This window comes from Aotus nancymaae, unplaced genomic scaffold, assembly GCF_030222135.1.
Source record: "Aotus nancymaae isolate 86718 unplaced genomic scaffold, 86718_ANA_hifiasm-v0.15.2.pri h1tg000036l, whole genome shotgun sequence".
Classification (NCBI taxonomy): Eukaryota; Metazoa; Chordata; class Mammalia; order Primates; family Aotidae; genus Aotus; species Aotus nancymaae.
Genome location: NW_026988450.1, coordinates 36,218,168 through 36,244,271, shown reverse-complemented (window position 1 = coordinate 36,244,271; position 26,104 = coordinate 36,218,168). Strand labels below are relative to the sequence as shown.

The window sequence follows — 26,104 nt, the reverse complement described above, 5'->3', positions numbered from 1 at the left end:
GAAGGGGGAAGGGGGAAGGGGAAGGGGAAGGGGAAGGGGAAGGGGAAGGGGAAGGGGAAGGGGAAGGGGAGGTGTGGAATGGAATCAAGGCACATTTGAAGCCAAAGCCAAAGGAATATCCATTTATGTTGTTCAGTGGGTCAGGGTGTAGTGGTCATGTGGTGAGGAGTAGCCCCTCATTTTCAGAAGCAGAGAGGATATATTGAAGTCCTCTGTTGCGCTTAGAGGTAACATGATTTAACAAGGTCTTGTGCATTGTTTTGTGAACCTAAGCAGTTAATACTATTTTCTTGAGGGGAGGGGAATAGTATAGATTTCAAATTTATAACACCATAAATATATACAATTTTTAAACTACAAACATGCATAGTCTATTTGCAACTGGGGTAAAGCTTTTTGGAATATAAAATTACCTTTATGATAAAAAAGTATAACAATGTAGTTACAATAACAATAATAAAAATCAGATTTGCAAAAAATTTGAAAATTACTTTCTCAAATAAATTGTCATAAGACAGCTGTAAATATTGTTCCCTGATATATTCATAATACAGTTTAGCTTGTATACATCTACATTAATAATTCTTTTATTAATATGTTAATGTCTATATTAATAAGGCTCTCATTATTAATATAAATATAGAAATATAGAATATGTAGAGGGAATATATAAGATATAGAATTCTAGATAGAATATAGAGATATAAATATCACTTCATGAGTCCCATTATCCTCCCATAAGATATCTAATCCATAATCCTGCTATCTCAATAGATTTATTAGTACAATATAGTTCATTTTAAAATAAAAATTAAAATATTACAGGTAAATATGTTTTCATTTTCTTGAGATAATCTTCACACACACATACTCACAGACACACACACCAAAGTCTCACAAATGCATCTGTAAATGTGGGATTACAGACAAATTAAGAACATTCAAATATCAGAGTAAAAGAAACAAACCTATATTAACATGGCTCATTCTTTTAGCTCTAGTCAGTTTTTAGAAAGTTATTATTAAAATGATTTATAAGATTTTAAAAAAGAAATCATATACTAATCTTTACTGATAGATTTTAAAAATTCATATCTGTATATCTGTTACACCAATATTTTTGCATGTTTTTCAGTTTTACAGTATCAGAATGAGTATCATATGCTCTAAGCCTGTGTTATCCCATATGGTAGCCACTAGCCACATGTAGCTATTGCACATTTAAAATGTGGCTAGGTCAAATAGAGATATGCTATATATGTAAAATGACACTGGATTTTGAAGACTTAATATGAAAACAAAATATGAAAAAGCTGTAAAGTATCTAATTAGTAATTTTTAATGTTGGTCACATATTGAAATTAGATATGTGTATGAGTTAAACGAAATATATTATTTTTTACTTTTTAAATGTAGCTACTAGAAAATGTAAAATGATATATTTGGCTTGTATTATATTTCTATTAGTACTGACCTAAGGTTTATACTTCCTCAAACCATATATTATTACATTATGATACTTTACAAATAGCCTATTTTATGATTTAAAGTCTTCTATCCCTTTTTATAGACATCAATATGCAATGGAAATGAATTCAGTGATCATTGGTCATGACAGCATCACCAAATTATAAAGACACCGCGTCTAATTACCTTTTCAGCAGTCAATCCTGCTACTTGATGTCATCTTGTTAGACATACTCAGGATGTCACCATTCACAAATAAACCCTTTGGCCTTAATTACTTTCACACACTAATGACCGGGGCCTTAGAATTTGGAAGCAAATAAGAACCTCTTTTCTATTTTTGCTTCTTCCCCCTTTCTCCCTCCTCAATATGCCTGATTACTTCTATTATTTTGGGCTCTGTCTTTGTTCAATTTATCCCTCCAAATGCGAAGAAGCCTTCCATTCCCAAAAGCATGTATTGCCAAAGTCATAAAAACTGTCAATCTTAACATGGCACAGACTTATGCTAATGCACTCCCATTGGTAAAAGAGAGTAATCGTGGATCATAACATCCAATATGAATTGCTTCTTTATTAGAAAGATTATTTTAGGTTTTTAGAAATCAAATTGTATAATTGTATCTATTTATTTATTTCATTATAAACATATATACTTATTATAGAATGTCTAGAATATACAGGAAAGTAGAGGCAATCAATACCATCAAGCGGCAATAATCATTAACAGTTTGGTTATATATAATATTTATAGTGAAATACAAGAGTTTGCATTTTATTTTATTTATTTATTACTTTTTTTATTGTACTTTACGTTCTGGGATACATGTGCAGATCATACAGGATTGTTGCATAGTACATACATGGCAACGTGGTTTGCTGCTTCCATCCCGCTGTCACCTACATCTGGCATTTCTCCCCATGTTAGCCCTCCCCAACCTCCCCACCACCCCGACTGTCCCTTCCTTGCTCCCCCTCAACAGATCCCAGTGTGTGATGCTCCCCTCCCCATGTCCATGTGTTCTCATTGTTCAACACCTGCCTATGAGTGAGAACACTCAGTGTTTGATTTTCTGTTCTTGGGTCAGTTTGCTGAGAATGATGGGTTCCAGATTCATCCATGTCCCTACAAAGGACATGAACTCATCCTTTGATGGCTGTATAGTATTCCATGGGTGTATATGTGCCACGCTTTCCTTGTTCAGTCTATCATTGGTGGGCATTTGGGTTGGTTTCAGGTCTTTGCTATTGTAAACAGTGCCGCAATGAACATATGTATACATGTGTCTTTATAATAGAACAATTTATAATCCTTTGGGTATATACCCAGTAATGGGATTGCTGGGTCAAATGGAATTTCTATTTGTTGATCCTTGAGGAATTGCCACAGTGTCTTCCACAATGGTTGAACTAATTTACACTCCCACTAACAGTGTAAAAGTGTTCCTATTTCTCTACATCATCTCCAGCATCTGTTGTCTCCAGATATTTAATGATCACCATTCTAACTGGCGTGGGATGGTAGTTCGCATTTTAAAACATCCTACTTTGAAAATTTTAGAAGTTACTTTTATTAAAATGAATGGTATTTATAATTTAGCATTTCTAGATTCAAATGTCACATATTTGGTTTGCTAAGAGAAAAAAGGTTCGAATTTATTTTTATATATTTGATTTGCTTCAAATGTAAAGAAAATGAAATTATGCAATTTTATTTTTTAGGTGAAGACAATTGCAACTTTTCTACTAAATGTCGGGCGATACAATACTAAAAGTTAATTACAGTAATATGAAATATAGTTTATGTCATGACAAAATTAAGAGGCAATGGTCATTTGTGAGAAGTAGAAAGAGGTAGAGAAAAGAGCTTTATAAAGAGATGCAGTAGTTGCTTGGGTTACTGATGAAAAGCTCTATTTACTCATGGGGAATTTGAATAGATGAGTGTTCTATTATTAAAAGGTGTTTAATTTTATCTTATCTACTTCCAAGGGATTTGAATTAATTAAATAAATTCTTAATTTATTTTAATTACTATCTAGCAGCTGGATAATTATTTAAATAAGCAGTACTTTTTAAACTTTATATTATTAATATACTGTTCACCTTTATTATATTAATAAAATCAGAAGGCTAAATTCTGAGTAAGAAATTAAACTATATACTTTCTACAAAGTATGTTTGAAGTACTCTATAGATATAAATATCTTTGTCAAATTCAAAACTGATTGTGTAGTGCATTGTTATACTATGACATTATATTTTAATTATATTTCTAGCTATAATACTTCTGAGGTAAATTATTAAAGCTTCTATGGTATATTAATGAAATTATTAAATTTTATAGTCATCATACATTTCTATTACTAATTATTACTCTAGCAAATAGGTATACTATGAAACCATAAGAAAACTGTTATTACAAAAAAGAAGCTTCATGGAAAATAAATGGAAGTTTCTTGAATTGTAAAAAAAAAATTCTAATAGAAAAGTTAATTTTGAAATATTGGATTATACTTAAGTAATCTTCATAAATATTATTTAGAAAATAAACTAATAAAATGCATATATTCCTAATTTGTACCTTTAGATGATAAACATCACCATTAATCCTTTAATAGTAAAATATATACATATTACAGATAAAGCTGAAAAAAGTAATAAATAGGACCTTAAGAAGCCTTGGGAGCATTTGCAGATGGCAATAGGCAAAGTGCTTGAATTTTAATGACAAAAGTAAGAGTGAAGGGAAAAAGAAATGTGATTTTACAAGTTGTGGAATAAGAACAAACACACTATGTAATAACAGGACTGTCAATGAAAACATGAATTAAAAATATCTTTGCATACATGAAATGAATCATTCAGGAAACTATGCTTGGGCTCTGGGTAGGAAAATAAAAGGAACTCTCTTATGAACATTTATAAATAGTGGCCTACACTCACAAAAGACTTTGGACTGGAGACAGTGAGAAATACCAGGAAATGTGCGTTCTAATGCTTCGGGTGGTAGGTGAGAGCACGGGTCCATTTAAACCCATGCTTGAGGATCCCTTCTCAGTGTCTGATGTGTGTTTAAACTGACATCTACAGACATATACATTTGTGCAGCAACAGAGTATTCTGGTAGAGATCTGAAAAAACAGAACATCCCCAACATGTATACACTGTCAGCATTGCAAAGAGAAGTGGAAACGTATTTCAAAAGATCTATTCTATACAATACTCTGGAATAATGAAAACATGTCTCATATTAATTTATTTCCATTATTACTGTCACTGCTATCTCTTATCTCCATTGCCTCTCATCTCTTTGCCTCTGGTACCACCAAAATAGACTCTAAATTGTTCTGGTTTTCTAGTACCTCCCTCTTTTCAACTATAACTCACATTGCTCTGCTACTCCCCTAAAACTTTGACTTTTTCAGGTCTCTTCTGTTATTCAAAAGCTTTAATGATGTCACATTATCTATAAGTTAAAGCCCGAGAATATGAATATGGTATTTAAAATGCCTCGGAGTACAGAAAGTCTGACTGATCTCCCAATGCTCATCAATATGCATCTGATTAAATTGGGCTGTTTGATCAACTGTCCTAAAGCAAAATCTGATGCTATTTCTCCTGCCTAGCATTATCTCTCTTACCTTGGGTCCAACCATATCCAAAAAATCCTCTCTCTCATTCAGTTTCCACTTTATCTGTTGATATTTATTATGTTAGATAATATATATGTCTATGAAATACTGAAAATATTTTTAATATATGATATTTTGATCTATCTCGTTTGTTAAAAATCATACTTTTGTATTTTTCTAATTATTAAATCTTTGAGATCAAAAAGTAAAACTCAAACTGTCCTACATAGTAAGGTGTACAGTGTAGTAACTCAAGCATTTGACTTTAAGTGATTTTAAAATGTATTTCTTTTCATTGCCACAAAAGCAACTAGCATGGTATTCCGAAAATAAATGTTAAATAAAAATATGAAGTGACAAATTTCGTATTTTTATGAAAAAGCTTATTTTTTCAAATAAAAAAATTTGAAAAAAGTAGTTATTCACAAAGGAAATTATTGGTAGAATGAACACCCAGTGCACAGCCCTTTGTTCCTAGGTACAGACAACAGACACTTGCTATCTAATTTAAATAAAAAGTACTTTATGAGAGTGTGTTAGGAAGCTCTAGTAGGGCCATAAAACTAGAATGCAACACTATAGAACAATCAAATAAAGCAGCCGATGGGAATGCCCACTCATAATACAGAGCTCTTCTAAAAGAAACCTCACTCCTGCTTCTGTGTGCCACTCATCACATGTGATATAAGGGGATAAACTTTAGAACCACCATGCTCATCACCATGCCTGAGAGGAAAGTTGCTCCTGACTTCTTCCAAATACTGTAGAGAAATACCTACTGGGCAGAGTGGAGGCCATAATCAAAATTAGAACTTTTACAAAGGATTCTAGAATATGTAGCTTTTAGCTGTTTTTTTTATTGCATTTTAGGTTTGGGGGTACATGTGAAGAACATGCAAGATTGTTACATAGGTACACACATGGCAGTGTGATGTGCTGCCTTCCTCCCCTTCACCTATATCTGGCATTTCTCCCCATGGTATCTCTCCCCAACTCCCCACCCCCCACTGTCCCTCTCCTATTTCCCCGCAACAGACCCCAGTGTGTTTTTAGTTTTCACAGGTTAGTTAGAAGTATTTGGAAGGGGCATTGAACAATATAATCTACAGTATTCATTATTCACCAAAGTTTTTTCTTACAGTTATATTAATAAGAACAATATGTATTATGACAAACTTAATAAGAAGGATGGAGATTATACTTGAATTACATTTATCAGTGATCATTCCACTTCTCATACCCCATTTAATAGAAAGTTTGCTGCTTGATAGTGAGAATAATGACCAAAAAATAAAAATTAGGTGATACGTTCTACAAATCTTTTACTCCTGGTGATTCACTGATGAGAACAGACTTTCTTTAACTATTGTCCTTAATGCCATGCTAATGGTTTCCTTATTTAACCTCACCTTAAATCCAAATTGCCTTTATTATCCCTGGATTGTGTGTTTAAGACCCTATAGCCTTGCAGCATTCTTAATGGTTGATTTAGGGTACTGATGCAATTCTCTAAAATTTCTATTCGAAGACAGCAAAGCAACACTCCTATGTTTTAATTAGGAGATTTATCAATAAATGTATGAAGATATTTTAATATTGAATCAATGATAGCATTTTTCTCAGAGACAATTAATGCTAAGTGTTAACTCAGATGTACTGAGCAGTGAAGAGTTAAATTATTTTCTTTTGGGAGAAAGAAGTCATAACTTTGGTCTAAGGGTAAGCACTGACATCAAAATATTATTCACTCACTCATCAACAATTTTCTCAAGGGGAAATTCTAGATACTCCTTGGATACTAAAAAATAATAATAATAATAAGACAGTCCTATTTCAAAGATATTTGAAGTGTGGTGGAAAAACTGACCCTTATGCTATTAAGTATGACATAGCATAGTGAGTGTTAAGATAGTACAAGGAAAGCCAGGCATGGTGGCATGTGCCTTTAGTCAGCTACTTGAATTGCTGAGTTGGGATGAATCCAGTCTGGGCAATATAATAAAATCTTGACCTCACCCCCGCCAAAAAAAGAGGTGATTAACAAAGAAAAGATAGGACAAGAGTTGGAAAACTTTAGCCCATGGACCAAATCTGACTCAAGGCCCATTTTTTTATAACCCTACAACTAAGGATGATTCTTACATTGTTATAGACATTAAAAAGAAGAAGGGGGTGAATATGTAAGACAGACACTACATGACCTACAAAGCTTAACATATTTAGTATCTGTTCTTTAGCAGAAAAAGTTTGCTGATGCTCAGAGAAACAAAGAGGCATCTCTGCTAGCAAAGAAATAGCAGTAGAATCTAAATTGGCCTAGAAAACATGATCTTAACAATAGTAAATTTACTGAAATTAGAGTTAATTAGCATCTCCAGGAAGAGGGGACACCTGTATAAAAGGTCTCAATAGGGATGGTGACACTAGAAGAACTAATAAAATCCAGGTTGGCAGAAACATGAACAAGAAGGAGAATTATTATTAAAATTAAAACTTTGAGGTATAGGCATGGCCCAGATACAAATTGCCTTTCAAACTATATTAAGGATTTTGCATTTTACCTGAATGACAATAAGAAGACAGAGACTATTTCTAAGTGGGTGAATAACAAGAAAAACTTTAACACTGATTAGCACAGCTAACAATATAGGAGAAAGAGTCAGAAACAGACGATATTACTAAAAATAGGGCTTTAAAGTATGTGACAGAAAATTCTAATATTAGGTAAGATAAAATAAGCAAATAGAAACACTATAGTAAAAATTCTTTAAGCCAGAAGCAAGGAGAAAATATTGAAAGCAGCAAGAGAAAACCTCATCACTTGTAAGTGAATCCCAATAAAATTAACAGGTATCTTCTCATCAGAAATAACAGAAACCAGAAGAACGTGGGATTGCATTTTCAAAATATACAAATTAATCCACTTACGACTCCAGATCCTATACCCTGCAAAGCTGACTTTCAAAAGCAAAGAAGAAATGAAGAAATTCTCAGTAAAAGAAAACCTGGCAGTATTTGTTGCTAGCATATACTCCCTCAAAGAATTACTAAACAAAGTTCTTCAGGCTGCAAACAAGTGTCCCCAGACAGTAATTTGAATCCACATGAAAAATCAAAAAGAACCACTAAAGGTAAATATATAATCATAAAATGTAGGAGAAATGCATATTTCTTATCCATTCTTCTCTTACTCATAAAGAGTGATTGTGTAAAACAATAATGTGTATAATGTTATTGGAACTGTAAAATAGAGAAATATATTTGTCAACAGCACCATAAGAAAGCAGGTGGGAGAAAACTGACACTGAACTAAAGAAAGGATATCAAATGGTAAATCAAACAGGAACAAATAAAAGAACTAGAAATGGTAAATAAGGTGTCTAATAAGGTAAACACTATAAATACCTATTTGATCTATTTTTTCTGTTTTTAAGAGATACAAAGTTATATATATATATAACTTTATATAAATAATGTATTGTTGAATTTGTAACATATATAGATGCAATATGTATAATAATAACATATAAAGGAGGAAATGGAAATAGAGCTATATCAGAGTCATATCTGGAATTAGTAAAAATCTGAAGTGGATTCTGCTAAATTGAAATGTATATGGTAAGCCCTAGAGCAACCATACAAAATAACAAATACGGTGAAAAATTATTAAAAGAATTAATATGCTACATTAGAAAATATTGTCCAAAACAAAAGAGACCATTGAAGGATGAATGAAGGAACAAAAAGGCATCACCATCACAGGCACTTGAATCACTGACACCTCGAGGTATCAAACTGCTTCTGGGATGTTCAAAAGTGTCTCATGGAACTAGGACTTTTGATTCCCTGAAGAGTAAACTGAACTGGAAGAGACTGATATCAAAAAGTTGAAGGGATGTAGAGACTATACCTTTTGTTACTGAAACATTAAATATACTTTTGATTTGAGATAACTAGATATAATTTTGACTACTATTGTTATGATTTTCACATATTTTATCTTTCTGCACTAAATTTATGGCTGTAATTTTTTTTCATTTTTTCAATTATCATGTTTGCTATATCAGATCCTACCTGTAGAAAGACGGGGCATAGTGACATAAGCAAGAAAACAACAAAATATGCATAAGTCAGTGTTTGCCAAGTCAATATACCATTTTTTGTTATATGCATGATGCACATGGGAACAGGTTGATTAGTGACCTAAGCTGGATGTCGCTTTCAAGTTGGCCACATCTTAAAAGAATAACAACTGGGAAAACTTTAGCTGATGTGTTATAAACTGGACAGGCCCAAACTATGAACAACACTGTACTCATTCATTATAAGGTTCCCTTGGCATATGAAGCGAAATTAGGAAGACTTAAGAAGTTAACAAAGCAAACAGAGTCATATACAAGCTTTACTTATTTCATAGATTGCCAAGGATTAATCCTAAACTCTATCAAGGCTTTGAATAATTAACTAAATCCCTCTGAAACTCTATCCACTATACATTCTTAAGATCCAAACACACATAATTATGCTTTTGAAATCATACTACTGCTAATTGTCAACCCAGATAATAAAAGTATAATTTGAGCTACATTCTCTACATTCTCAGATAAATTCAAAATAAATCTTAAGTAAACAGGAAGTATTATAATCCAATTCTTCTATTTGATATATCAAGTTTGTCACTACCATAAAAGAAAATTAGATGAGTTTGACAGGACTTATTCTTCACCTAGGTGTATTTATTTATAAAAACTATAGTTTTTCAGAACTCAAAGGTCTTTGATGATTATCAGATGAAACTGTCATTTTTCTCTAAGGAGAATAAACGTTTTCCAAAACTATGAAAGTACCCCACATTTATATGTTTGGGAATAAATAGGTAAAAAACATTATTATTTTGACTTATTCAATATACTCACAGATTGTCAATGCAATAGATAGTATAACAAACACCACCATTTATTTTTCAGGACATTTACCAAAAAAAAAACTTGAATCAAACATTATTCTAAGAAACAGTATGTTAAGTGTCTCAGTACCTTTTCGGCTCTTTGATGCAAAATTTTAGTATTTTTGATTGACATTTTAGATCGAGATAGATTATCATTAGTAATCAAATATATCAAAACACATAATCATTCTCTCCTTTCCAAATTTCATATTCTTTTGGATCACAGAATTTAAAATATCTTTATGATAGTCTCTTTCCTCCTATTTAATCACCTTGAAAATATTAATATAATGATAGATTGGGAAGGACTGGATATGATGTTTTTATTAAAAGCCTGGAAGTGAGGCAAAGATCAAAATTTGATATTTCTGATATAAAGTGGGAAACCTGTGACAAAGCTCTGGCAAATCCAAAACATCAATATTTAAATTATCTATTTCTATGTAACAAACATGGGGAGTTTAGAAATATTCAATTCCTGGTATTTTACAAGTCAATTTCCTACTGGCCTTTCATTTGTAGTTTTGGTTTAAAAAAATGCCACTTATGGCCAGGCGCAGTGGCTCACACCTGTAATCCCAGCACTTTGGGAGGCTGAGGTGGGCAGATCATGAGATCAAGAGTTCAAGACTAGCCTGATTAACTTGGTGAAACCCCATCTCTACAAAAAATACAAAAATTAGTCATGCATCATGGTGTGTGCCTGTAATCCCAGCTACTCAGGAGGCTGAGGCAGGAGAATCATTTGAACCAGGGAGGCGGAGGTTGCAGTGAACCAAGGTCACACCACTGCACTCCAGCCTGGACAAAAGAATGAGACTCCATCTCAAAAAAAAAAAATTATAACTCATTAGGAAAAAAATATGTCATAAACAAAAACACAGTATTACTAATATTTAATTTTATGAGCAAAAAATAGTTATTTGACTAAACATGGATAAATGCTACATCTCAAAAACATGATAAATAAAATATAAATAAATTCAAGCAGTGGAAGGAAATTTGGAAAAAATATGAGAAAGGTTTCAGAGTCTCACCAAATTTAAGTGGTTTATTAGAGTATCCCTGCTTTTCGAAGCATAAACTTGCCTCTAGTGATATTTACTTTTTTTTCAATAAAAGAACTCCTGGTATACTGAACCTCATTTTCCTGTGTTATAGCCAGCTTTCATAACTACTCTGCCATGTTTTTATTATTAAAATAATTGCTGTCTAGAATATGCCACTCAGATTCATTCATTTTAGAACTCTAATCTCAAACTTAAATTTAAAATGTTCCTCATTATAACTGTGGCTTTGCAGGCTTGGGGTAGAAATATTTCTGGGCTTAGGGTAGAAGTATTTCTTTTAAACACTTCCTCTTCCATTATAATCTAAGTTCTGGCTCCTTCACTGCTTGGCTGTAAGGAAAGAGAGGCGAGGTTGCCATCCTTTCTCTTTTATCTATGGCTGTCTCTCATGAAGCAATTGTATTTCCTTACCAAAAGAGACCTAAAGCTCTGACCCCTCCTACCACAGTACCTCTCGGGTTGGCAACCCTTGTCAAATTGGTTTTCATAGATGGACAAATTGTGCAAAATGACTCAATATCACCTTCACTTTTTGTGTACACATAATCCAGGCAATCTGTGCATCTTGCTATGTTGAATATCAAAAATGTAGATGCTTCACTGCTGCTCTCTCTTATCTAGGCCTCACTCATTTTCTGTAATTATTTTTTTCCACTGCTAATCTGTGTAGCACAAGTAGAGATTAGCAAACTTGCCGCTTGATAGTTATCCACCCAGGAGAAAAGGAAAATCATTTTATCTGGGACACAGGACACTGGACACTGGGACCACTACATCACAAAACAGTTTTCCTTTTCTCCTGTGTGAATGGTTATTCTCGGTAGTATTTCTGCTTTTCAATTTGGCCCTTATAGTGACAAGAGGAGAACAGCTATAAGGAGCAAAGAGAGATGTTAAAGTAAGGTTAGTCCTAAGACCACTCTTCAAGCCAGTACAGTACCATTTTTAATAAAAAGCAGAAAATAATCTAAATATCCAATTCAAATGTTATTATCAATAAATTAGAGAATATTTTTATGAAGAAATACTGTATAAAATATTACAACTATGAAGAATTTCAATTCCAATAATATAACAGTATGCAAACAAAATGATCCAAAATTGCAATAAACTCACCATGACCTGGAGGAAATGTTTTCCATTTAAGGAGTGCAGTTAGCTCAACTATGGATAAAGTAGGCCATTCCTCATAATAAGGACACATATGGATTAATTTCAACTTTTGCATATTTTCAAGTTTTATTTTTTCCTAAAATAGAATGTCATTATCAAATTATTAATAATAGGTAATTTAAAATCAAAGAAATAGCAAATAGATAAATGGTGAGAGAAGTAAAATAAAAGCTGTATAAAGAGTTAGTATAGAAGACATTCTAATTTTATCAGAGCATCACTCTATGACCACAGACATATTCAAATGTTAATCTTCAGATCTACTTACTAAAATTATATTTGCTCACCTTTCATAATATTTTATACTTCTATAAATGTTTTAGTAATTTTTAAAAACCCTATCATAGTTAAGATTAAACTAAAAAGTTGTGTTTGATATTAAGCAACTGGTACTGATATTTGGAAAATAAAAATAAAACATACAGCTTTTTTTTTTTTTTAAAGCCAGCCACTCTGAATATTCAAACAAATGAACACCAGGAATTTGGAATAACACCGATTTCTGAGAAAATTATCTGCACCCCTGGCACTGGGACCACTATATCACAAGAAATCACCACCACTGGAGATGTAAGAAGGTGGATGTCTTCTCAATTCCATGTCACATGAGCACTGAACCACAGTTTATGCTAGCTTTCTGCAGGACCTGCACCTGGCTTAAGCGCATTCAAAAAACAAGAAAAAAAGAAAAAAAAAAAGAAAGAGCAGGATCATGGAAACCTTTCAATCCCATTATTTCTACAAACTTCCCCTGCTATCCAAGGGAGGAGAAATGAGAGTCAAGAAAAAAATTGGATTTAATTAGAAGAGAGAATAAATTATTAAACTTTAATGCATTATCTTAAAGCTGCAGAATTAGGGAATAAGAAGAAGTTATCACTTATTCATGCAGTTCTGAGTTTTATATCTGTTGTAATTATGAAATAACATACCAATCACATTCAAGTATTTTTCCTTCTAAAATAGACTGTAGAGAGCTGCAGTAGTACTATCTGGCCTATTATTCTAGTATTCCTAGCATATGGCATGCTGTGGACAGGCAAAACACGTATTTGTTGAATGAATGAATGAATAAATTAATGAATAAATTAATGAGTTAGAGATTAATAAAAAGCCAAAAGCTATTTAAAAATTACTTAAAATATATCCATAGAGACCGTTGTTTATGCCTCACCTACCAATCACCAGTGCTCTTAAGTGATGCTTGTCAAATAAACCACATTTTTTTTTTCTCTAGGTTAAGTTAAAATTTAAAAATAAAACAGATATGAATATCTTTGTCCAGAGAAGCAAAATGTAGCTTGAGTTTATGCCCAATTTTTGTTAATATTTATAATATTAGATATCATCATACCTCCTTTATCTTTGCATATCCCTTTGCTGAGATTTTAACAATTTCACAATCGTCTTCTGTCACCACCGAGAATGCCTGTGTTTCTGATTCAATCTCAGGTATAACTTCCAGAGTCCCAAAGGTACTCCATTTACTAAGCTGTAAAAATACCAGAAACAATTTAATGTTTATTACCACTCATCAACATAAAAATGCCAGTAAAGGATTGGATTGTAGTTCAAGTTTTAATTCTATGGAAGAGGGGGTTCAAACAGTCTTTGCATAGATGGCTCTGATAGCTCTGCTCAATGTCACTTCCCAAGGCAAGAAAACTGGCCATTCTTTTTCACCAACATGAAGAAAACAACATAAAAAACATTCTGTTTCATCCCGATTTCAAGTGCCTATTACAGTGCTTGTTATATAGTAGCCATTCAATAAATAGTAGTTGAAAGAATGAATAAATATAGTACACTTATGTATATGGTCTTCTGTTTATTATTGCATACTGGTAGTAATCAGTAATAACAAAAATGAATAAAAATGTTAAACAGTATATGAACCATTAATATACATTTATGAATCATTGCTTAATTGAATATATAAATGATAAATATTGAGCATGGAAAAATGTTGCTACTAGAATACATGTAATAAGTTATTAGGTTATAATGTTATATATACCTACATAGAGAACCTGTATTTATATTTACCAGGGAAAAAGTGGAGGGCATGTGAAGGACAAGGATATTTTTTTGAGAGGCTGAAGAGCTTCTTAGACAAAACATCAGGTCAATATGCCTATCTAAGATGATATGGAAAAACTTCCACTTTTCTTCTTAATTTTATTATTATTATAATTTAAGTTCTGGGGTACATGTGCAGAACGTGCAGGTTTGTTACATAGGTATGTATGTGTCATGGAGGTTTGCTGCATCCATCACTCTGTAATCTACATAGACTCTTTTTCTTTTTAACTAAATGCACAACTGAGTTTGAATTTGCAAGTACGAATATGTAGAGGAAATTTAAAATGTCAAAGAGTCACAACTAAAGCCAAAGTGGGCCACAGTCCTATCAAAACAGAGAAAGGTCCTGAAGGGCTGAGTTCTGAGGCTTGTGGTACATGTAGGAACAGGGGATGGGACTCAGAGCCATGCAAGGTGAGAGACTGGAATTGTGCATCTTTGCCTGAAGTCTAGCAACTTGGAGGATTGCCCCAGTTGCGAAGTGGGAACAAGAAAAACTATATCCAGTACTTTATGAAAGTCACATAGAAGCTGACCATCTAGCTGTGAAACTGCACAGAGTTGTCAGAAAATCAAGAACCTAGGTCTGCAACTTGTATGAGTACAGAGCATAAATTTATGCATAGTAGAGGACTCAAAGCTGAAAAATTAAAGTAAAACCTGATATACACAACTGGTAAAACCCCTAGGACCCAGGAAGGAATTTATACAAATTTAATCTTATGTATAAATTTAGAGAGAAAGGAATTCCCACAGAAAGCAATCCTTGCTAATGACAAAATCATAATAAAAACAATTACAAGCCACACAAATGAATAAATCCCTATAAAGGAAAGTCCATGAAGAAGGAGAAAAAAATTGAACAACCTAAAAGAAACTACATACATTTAAAATATTTAGACTATAAAAATCAGAACATGACATGATGGAATCAAAAATAGGTATTTTGGAAAAGAATAACATAAAACTTCTATAAATAACAGTAACACTGATTTGAAGATTAATGATAATTTAGAAAAAAATCATAACATGGATAATATTCAAGAAAATAATTTGGAACAAAATATTGAAGAAATAAAAATAGGAAGGGGGTTGTAATGGTTCTAGGAGATAGATGGAGACCATTTAGCATATATCTAATATAAATTCTAGAAGAAATTGAAAAGAATGGGCAAATAGTGGCTGCAAATTTTCCAGAGATGAGGGAAGAAGTGAGTTGTCCAAACCAAGCAACACACAAAACTAAGAGATAGAATTGCTTTTATTTTACTGCTCAGGATTTGGTATATTCTCCTAATCTTTCTCCTCTCCCAAATCTCCCCTTTATAATCTTATTAGCTATCCATAATTTCAAACAGATACTATATACTTACATTTTATCAATTTATCTATTGTTTTAGGGTGTTAGTTGGACTTGCCTAATAAGCCATAAAAGCAAAAATCCTCCATGACTTTGAATAATATTCTTAAGGATTTCTTTCTCAAGTAATTAAAAATATCATCTGACTCCCTAATATTAATAATTAGGAAAGTATAAAACTTATACCCCTTACATACCCAATTATTTTAGTTGAATTATTTTGAAAATTATTTTTATAATTTTCCATTTTGTTCTGTAAATATGGTCATCTTAAAAGTGAAAAGGAAAAATAACTTTCAACATAGAATTCTTTAATTACTTGAAATAGCAATTTAGAGAGTAAAGAAATAAGATATTAATTTTAGACATTATATGAAACAAATAACTAAAGGATGAATTTCAGCTAGAACAATACTGAATCCAAAATGGATGGCAAATAATAACCTAGAAACATTGGTAAATGTAAATGGCATTATTGATACATAATAATTTTTAAATAGAGAATATGGTGTGCTTTTAAAATAAGATTTAAACTGCTTTTAAATAGTAACTCAGAAGAGAAAAGCAGAAAGTCAGAACTAAAGTATTTGAGGATCTTCATATTTGGGGGCTAGGACAGAAAAATATTGTATCATTTTCTTACTTCAATTACAAATTTAATTTTATACAAGTTAAAAAAAGAAAGTAAGTGCAATGACAAAAAGTAAAGTGATGAACCGAGGGATATTTCCTACAAATATAGCAAATATAAAAAATAATACTTGAAATATCTAACAAACATCTATAATTTAACTTAAAGAAGAGAAAATAACAAATAGTTATTAAAAAATACAAAAAAATATTTTTAGAAGAAAAACTATTTCCAGAAGAGATGAACTAAATGACTCATACACAAAAGAAACCTGCTCAATCTCAGTAGGAGACAGAAAATGGTATTTAATGTCATAACGCCACATGGTTTTTATCCACCAGATTGATAGTATTAAAGTCTTCTAACCTACGGGAATGGGAAGATAACTTTTATTTGTAACTCAGAATACTGTAAAAATCTTTAAATATTAGAAATTATCTGGCAATATCTATTAAAATAAAGCCCCAAAAAAGTATGAAATGTCTTATCCAGAAATATAACTCCTAGAAAACTACCTTATAGTAATAAATAAATACATTTTAAGGAATTCAACCAAGTCTAAGTTTTAATATATTGTTAAAAAATTATCTACATTTATACATCTTAGCCTGGAAGAATTGTGATAAAAAAACAAATAGTGGTAGTATATTAAAATCTGTTTTTTACAAAATGAACAGTTACAAAAGGAGTAATCCATATGTGTATGTGATTGTTTAAAAGCCAGTGTCAATTCAGAGGAAGATGTGCAAGCATATATATAAGACTGTATGTCGTTCATATGTTCAGGGGATAGTGATGGAGCTAAAATGACTGAAGATTTATTAAAATTTCCTCCAATCTCTTTGTATTTGTTTCAATGGCCATAAAAATTATATGTTAAATTGTTAAGTTTTAGACACTTATTAAAGAAATTAAAAATGCAGCTTCAAAACAAAATGCTGAGTTATCTTCCATACATGTGTTGTTTTGATACCTTTAAAAATGTACATAAAACATCTAAATGATACACAGCAGATGACTACAGTTGTTATATCTGAAAACTGAGATAACAATCACGGTCTGGCTGGGCGCTGTGGCTCACACCTGTAATCCCAGCATTTTGGGAGGCCAAGGCAGGCAGATCACGAGGTTAAGAGATCGAGACCCTCTTGGCCAACATGGTGAAACCTTGTTGCTACTAAAACTACAAAAATTAGCTGGGCGTGGTGGTATGTGCTTGTAGTCCCAGCTACTCAGGATGGGGAGGCAGGAGAATCACTTGAACCCACTAGGCGTAGGTTGCAGTGAGCCAAGATCACGCCACTGCACTCCAGGCTGGCGATACAGTGATACTTGATCTCAAATAATAGTAATAGCCTACTTTATATTCTGTATTTTCTGAATGTTTAATAAATATAGCCGTTTATAAATCAGACAACACTATAAAGCTATTTGTAGCTCAATCTCTATTTTTTTTTTGATAATATTAAGACTACATAATCTTATTCTGATGGGGATAGTTGGCAGAATTGCACAGAAGAAATAGTATCTCATACCTGTAAATTTTCATGTAATTTTACTGAAAAATAAATTGATGACTGTATTGAGAAATAATGTATTCTCTTAATTTTTTTAAACTTCTATAATAATACATAACTGAACAATCTCCCTCTAAATAAGAATTGGTAAATCTATAAATCTTCCTTTTCAATAAAGTCATAAGATTGAGGTTTGTTTTAAACTGCATTTTATAAAAATAAACTTTCCTGTAAAACAGGAGTATTTATTAGATATAATTTTTGTTCTCCTTATTTTTTCTATTGCTTTTAGCTTCCATTCATTTACATATTAAATAAGCTTAACATAGTTTTTTCTTTTCTAAGGGGCTGAAGAAGTGGACAAAGAAAACACAAATTTCAGGGACTCATAATCTTGTCAATATATGAACTTCTTCTGGAACTTCTAACATATTATTCTGTAGTTTGTGATTATTTGTACATCTATTTTTCATGAATGAGTTTCTATAGCTTTAATTACATTCTCAAAGTTGTCTAAGTCTCCAATGAAGAAGAATAAGCACTGATCCAGATTGAAAAATATTATTTTTCTCCAAAGATTTAGACTCTAAACGCCTTTATAAAACGTACATTCTCAAAACCAAAGCACAGTAAAAAAGGATAGAAAGATACTGCATTTTACACTATTTCACATACTTAGGGAGAATGTGGGCCATAATAGGACTAAATACTGATATCTGGAAGGTAAAGTAGGAACAAACTGGATGTGAGGACAATCTGATTGGGACATAATGCATTCCATTGGCTGAGGGATGGGTCTATATGCTTAAATAGAAATTTCTTGGATACACTTGTTGCTGAATCAAAAAGGAATATCTTTTCAATTATAGAAAAAAATTATCTTTCAGGATAATATGAATATGTACTTTCTAAGTAAAACCTACAAATCAAATCAGTTTGTAAATGTATCCAATAAATTTCTCTTTAAAAGTTGGCTAATCATGACTTCCAATTATGTCCCCCATACATTTTAGCAAAAAGAATCTAGATATTACAATGGATAAGAGAACTAGAGGAAGAAGTTCTTTTTATTTCTTCTCAAACAGTGTGGTTCACTCAAACCACCTCAGGGAATTTCCACCTTTTGCACCTGTTTACTTATATAGGGTTTATGTAAACAAGAAATAAAATTGAAGCTTCATAGCTTAAAAGTATAAGTACATATACATACATATATAAATATAACATTAGTTTTCAATCCTTGCCTTTCTGAGAAGTGGAAAAGGTAACAGAGCATTTCCTATTTTTGTTTTTTGAGTTGGAGTTTCAGTCTTGTTGCCCAGGCTGGAGTACAGTGGCGCACTGCAACCTCTACCACAATCTCCGCCTCCTGGGTTCAAGTGATTCTCCTGCCTCACCCTCCCAAGTAGCTGGGATTACAGGCATGAACCAACACACCTGGATAATTTTGTATTTTAAGCAGAGATGGTGTTTCTCCATGTTGATCAGGCTGGTCGTGAACTCCTGACCTCAGGTGATCAACCTGCCTTGTCCTCCCAAAGTACTGGGATTACAGGCATAAGCCAACATGCCCAGCCAGCATTTCTGGTATATGTGTAGTTATACTACACAGATATTACACAGATATATGTATATATATTTTATTTAATATACACATGATTTACATAAATATATAAACATTTATATAAATTTATATATTTATATATGTATATCATACTTTATAAAAATATATACTTAACTTCTAAATGTACATTTATATAAATTATATATTTATATAATTTATATGTGTATTTATATTTATATAATACATTATATAATATATACATCATATATTTATATAACATATATTTACATTTATATAAATATATATATTCATATAATTTATATAAATATATATTTATAATATATATTTATAATATATAATTTATATAAATATATATCATATATATTATAAATATATATGTCTATATAATATATAAATATATATATTTACTTATATATAATTTATGTATACATTATATATTTATAGTCATATTTATAAAATATTTATATATAGTTATATATTTATAAACATATAATCTCTATAAAACATTTATATTTACTTATATATTTCAAGATAACTTTTAGTGTACATACGTTCCATACTCATTATGAAATATCTTTATTTTTAATGATGCTCTTGCAATAAAGTCTACTTTGCCTACTATAGTACAGCTACTTTGGCCTTCTTGTGGTTAATCTAATCTGGTTCACTTGTTATTTTACTTTGCGACTTTCTGTATCTTTCCAATAAGGTAGGTATTGCTTTATGCAATACGAAATCTTTGTTTTTTAATGAAAGTATTTAACCTGTTTACATTCTACGCATATTTGCTTTCAAATCTGCCATCTTAATATTTACTATTTTTCTATTAATATTTTTCTCTTAGTATTTTTTCTCTTAATATTTGCTATTTTTCTATTTCTTTGTGTCATTTCCTATTTGTTGCTAAATTCTGAACTAATCAAATATTTTTTTCTATATTTTGTATTCTTTTACTTTATATATTTTATATAATTTTGTTGATTATTACTAATCAATCCTAGTCTTATTAAAGTGTACCCTAAATTACAGTGTCCCCCATTATGCATGGAATATACATTCCAGACCCTTATTGCATTCAGAAATTGCAGATAATACTGAATCCTATATGTGTTTTTCTCCTTTATATACATATTTATGATAAAAGTTTATACATTAGGCACAATAAGAGATTAACAAAAATAACTATTAATAGAAAAATTATAAATTTAGAAATAAATTTAAATGTAACAATGGAAAACGTTTAAATTGTTTATTTCTGGAATTTTCAGGCCAAGGTTGACCTCAGGTTACTGAAACTATGGAAAGTCAAACCACAAATAAGAAGGAAATGCTATATTACCTTTTCCACTTCTCAGAAAGGCAAGGATTGAAAAATTCTTTAAATTCGTTTACACTATTCTCTTGCTGTTTTTGCTACTTCTGATATATTTTATTTCTATATACATGTAGGAACTTCACAAGGAATAATACTAATTTATACAGTCAGATAATATTTAGATTTATCCACCTATTCACCAAGAAGTCTCTTTGTTCTTCAGTTCTTTCTACATTTCTGTACTTTAATTTTGGATAACTTTGTTTCTGCCAAAGTTGTCCCCTTGCCATTCCTTTTAGTGTAACTTGACTTGCAATGAAATCTCTCTTTACTGTTTGTCTGAATACAATGTTATTTTGCCTACATTTAAAAAGATGGTCTTACTGGTTGTAAAAGTCTAGGTTGGAAATTTTTTTTTTCTGAATGCTTTAAAAATATACGTTACTGTTCTCTGGCATTCATTATTTATTAACAGACCATTAAAATTTACCTTGGACTGTAATGTTTCCTTTTTTGTCTACTTTGAATTGAAACTATCTTTGGTTTAAATTAGTTTAATTTTTGTGTGTCTAGTTGTGGTTGTCTAGCTTGTAATTCATACAGCATCTTAAATCTGTTGTTAGATGTCTTTCCACAGTCAGAAAAAAATTTCAATCAGTACTGCCTCAGGCAGGACTAAATATTGTTTCTACCCTACTTCTTAGTTATCCTTTTGTTGGACTTTTAATTGCATATTTGTCAGAATTTTTTGTGTCTCATCTCTAAGTTAAATTTTTTTCTATGTCATTCATCTTTTTTCTTCTTCATATTTACTTGATATTTTCTACTAATCAATTTTCCAGTTCAGTTACTCTCTTCTGCAGTGTCTAATCTACTAATAACTATATTTATTGCATTATTGATTTCATTTTATATTTTTAAGTTATGCAGCTTCCATTTTTTGTTCACAATTCTAGTTTCTTTCATTGTCAGATATGATCTTGAAAGTATTCTTATTGTTATTGTAAACTAATAACTCCAATATCTAAATCACCTATGTTCATTTCTACTGATTTTTTATTGTTAGGTAAAAATGTTTTCTTGTATTTTGACATTCCTGGTAACTTTTTAGTCAATGGTGAAGACTGTGTATGAAAACTGGTAATTATTCTAGATATGTCATCTTTCTCTGAGGTGCTTTCCTTTTCTTACAATTAGTATAGGAGCAGACTAAATTGTCCCAATCAATAATTGAGGTATTTTGAGACTGGTTTTCTGTCTTTATGACAGTGTTTTGGTTATGGGTTTCAACTGGTAAACCGAAATATACTCTTATACTTGACGACCCACGACTCCTAATTTCTGTCAATAAAATACATAAGCTGGTGAAAGTTCTACTTCTTAACTTTGTAGTTACATATTACTCAAATTCTGTAATGGTTCATTTTATGTGTTAATATAACTGGACCATGAGGTGTCCAGATATTTGGTCAAACATTTTTATGGGTGTTGCTCTGGAGATATCCTTGGATGAGTTACGATTTAAATTGGTAAAGATTAGCATTTAGATATGCAGAACTGAGTCTGAGTAAATCAGATTGCCCTCCATAATGTGGATGGGTCTTATCCCAAAGGTTAGAGACCTGTATAGAATAAAAGGCTGAACTTCTCCTGAATAAGACAAATTATTCTCCATGACAGCTTGCAAACAGGGACATTAGCTCTTTTCGGTTCCATAGCAGTTTTCAGCCATCATACTCAAACTTGGACATCATCTCTGCAGATTTTGGACTGGCCATCCTCCATAATTACATGAGCTAATTCCTTATAATAAATCTATACATATACATATATGTATACATTTACATACACATGTGTATATATATAAATGACCCAGCATGATTCAGCACTTTCATAAATGTAAGAAAGAATTATTGAACAGTTAATTCAACCAGATGTATATTTCCAAAAATAAAATAATAATAATATTCAGCTCCCTTTTCTCTGGTTCCCTTTTCTCAGTATCTTGGCCCCTCAAGACCTGACTGGCTGGGTAAACTGAACTCAGATTCATGGTGCTCTGGCATCCTAAGGTTCCTATAAATTCTGATTCACTATTTTGTGCTCATTTGTTCATCCTTATGGTGCTTGTAAGTGTTTGGATGTCTCTAAGGAAAAGCAGCAGAAAATGTCTGGTTCAAAATGATGCATTTCCCTTCTTTCTTGAATCATAGACACTCAAATCTTGGTTACCTTGATTGCTCTCCAAAACCTTCAAACTGTTATTAATTTGGTGTTATTCAGCTTTTATATTTGTTCTCAGCAAGGGAACTGGTCTGATACAAGCTACTTCAACATGGCATAAAGCAGACTAACATTCAGTAGAATGAAGTAACTGAGTTTCTTTAAAATAAGATCTACTTCCATTTCTCCATTTCTGTTGTTTGGACTCTTTTTTTTCTTGCTTGTCCTTATCAGCCCATTATTAAGTGAGTAACAAAATTATTTAGAACAAAGCAATCAGACCATGGCATCCAAGCCTTTCCTCATAAAGGTAGAGATTCTCATAAAGTAAACCAAAAATTTCTGCATACATTATTGCTTGTAATAGGAAAAAATGCCCTAAAAAGCCTGATCTTCATTTTGACATTTTTATCTTAAAAAAAAAAAAAGCAGAAAGAAGGATCAAGATGACAGCATCTCCACAGAAAGAAGGCATTAGTAACATCCAAGTAAAAAGAATTTCTACATATGTAGACACTAATTGTAGGTGATAAGCAAGCCAAATAATATCAACGTATTAGTAACAGAGACTCTCCAATGCCTATACAATTTATACATATTAGATAGTAATGAGAATAATGTATTTACCACTGATTCCTACTTTGTAGGTTATATTTGTCATATGTGCCATTTAAAAATTTTTTCAATTAATTTATTTTGAAAGTATTTTAAAAAGCTGTATATTTGCTACTTTATAAAAAGATAATTCTAAGAGTGTAAGAAAAGGGGTGGATGAGCAAAGAATAACAATATTCATAATAAAGTAACTGGAGAACTTTTAGAAAACAAGTTCCTAGGATAAGTGTCACATTACTCGCAACATAAAGTCTCCTGAACGGCTCAGATTGCATGCTATTATTATATGAGCACCGCTTGACTGATAACCATTAGCTCAATCTCAAGTAGATCTCAAGTACTCCCATTTGCATTGGTTTGTCATTATTTTGAATTTTTTTCAGAGAAACAAAACCTTCAGCATTGACTGGAACAACAGTCTCCCTTTTCTGTTCAGATAGATTTGGGCTTCTTCTTACTTTATCCTAAAGAGACACAACTTTTCTTTTTCCTATGTGCCAGTTAGTCATTAACTGAATTCCAACAGAGTCACCAATCATGATAAAGCACTTTCATGAATTTAAGTAAGAATGATTGAATACTTAGTTCAATAAAATATATATTTTAAAAATTAAAGTAATGAATAATAAAATAATTTGAGCTATAGTTCATAATTTTCTAAACATTGGCTTTCGATTAGTATTGCTGACTAGTTATACATGAGAAAAGTCATTTTCAGTACTACTGTGATTTGAGATTTTAAAATGTTCCTATTATTTTATTTATTATGAACACCATTCAGTCACTAGAAATAAATATTTCAGCATACCATTTGGTAGAACTGTCCCTCCATACCTGGATGTTATATTGTAAAAAATATAACTATAAGCATATTAACAACAGTTTTCAGAAGAGTGAGCACTAAGAACTAAACATATTTCTGTGTTATAATGTGAAATTTGGTGTCAAGTTGTTAGTGTCTAATTTAAATAATCATAAATTTTTTAAAGTTAGCACATAAGGTTTATTAAAAAATTAATGGAGTGTACATTTAAATGCATACTTTATAAGTATTCATACACATGTTCACTAGCTACTGAAGTTTAAAAACCCTTTGGCTTAATGGATTAGCATCATTAATTTGTTATATGGTTTATCCACATATAAATTGACTGCTTTGATATGATCTGAATTTAATATAAAAGATGATACATTTTGGTAGCTTTGTATCATAGACTTTTTTTATAATAATAAACTAGAAACATTGCTCCTGTCTTATTCAAAAGAAAACATTTTCTCCACATAACACTAAATTCAATCGCTCATATTTTCATTTACTCTGAATTTAATATAATGTTATAACAAAGATTCAGTTGAATAAGCTGAGATATAAATTGAAATAACTATGTCAGCCTAACTTCGATGTGAAAATAATTTAAAACTTTTCATTGTGGCATTTATTGATTGATATATATAAGATGTATATATTTTTGAGATACATGTGATGATTTCATACATTTATATAATCAAATCAGAGTAATTGAGATATCCATCACTTTAAACATTTATTTTTTATCTAGGATCATTCTAATTATTCTCTGCTAACTATTTTGAAACGTGCAATCTATTAATCTCAACTATAATCATCCTACTGATCAAACACCAGGTCTTATTTCTTCTAAGTGTGTATTTGTACCCATTAATCAACCTCTCTTCACCACACATCACCCCCACTCTTCTTGGCCTCTGGTAGTCACCAGTCTACATATTATCTTTATGAGATTCACTCTTTTAGCTCTCACATGCGAGTAAGAACACATAATACTTGTCTTTTTTTCTTGGATTACTTTTCCATTTCCAACCACATTGCTGCAGTTCACATGGTTTCTTTTTTTTTATGGCTGATTAACATTCCATCGTGTATATATACCACATTTTCTTTATTCATTCATCCATTGATGAACACTTAGGTTGCTTCTGTATCTTGGCTAGTGTGAATAGTGCTGCAATAAGCATAGGAGTGTAGACAGCTCTTTGATATATTAATTTCTTTTCTTTTATATAAGATAAATACCCAGTAGTAGAATTGCTGGATCATTTATTAGTATTATTTCTAGTCATTTGAGAAACCTCTATACTGTTGTTCATAGTAGCTATACTAATTTACATGTCCATCAGCAGTGTACAAGGGTTCTTTCTCCACATCCTCAACAGCATCCACTATTCTCTAACTTTTTGATAAAAGTCGTTCTAACAACAGGAACCTCATAAATTACACAAATACATGGAAGTAAAACAATATACTCCTGAATGACCGATAAGGTCAATGAATAAATTAAGAAGAAAATTTTAAAACTCCTTGGAACAAATGAAAACGGCAATGCAACTTACTAACATCTGTGGGATACAGAAAAAGCAGTATTAAGAAATAAGTCTGTATAAATAAATACCTGTATCAAAAACTTGAAAAACTCAAATAAAAAACCTAAAGGAACTAGAAAAAC

At 31.3% G+C, this 26,104-nt stretch overlaps 1 protein-coding gene across 2 annotated transcripts in view; it reads right to left on the bottom strand.

Annotated features, from left to right (window-relative positions):
• The window catches only part of CNBD1 (cyclic nucleotide binding domain containing 1), a 610,026-nt gene that overhangs the window by 208,401 nt on the left and 375,521 nt on the right, over nucleotides 1-26,104 (bottom strand). For both annotated transcript variants that reach the window (XM_064384348.1, XM_064384347.1), the window contains exons 7-8: nucleotides 13,648-13,785; nucleotides 12,237-12,369 (exon numbers count right to left, since the gene is read on the bottom strand). In XM_064384348.1, coding sequence (XP_064240418.1) covers nucleotides 12,237-12,369; nucleotides 13,648-13,785 — 271 coding nt within the window. The remainder of the gene's footprint in view (nucleotides 1-12,236; nucleotides 12,370-13,647; nucleotides 13,786-26,104) is intronic.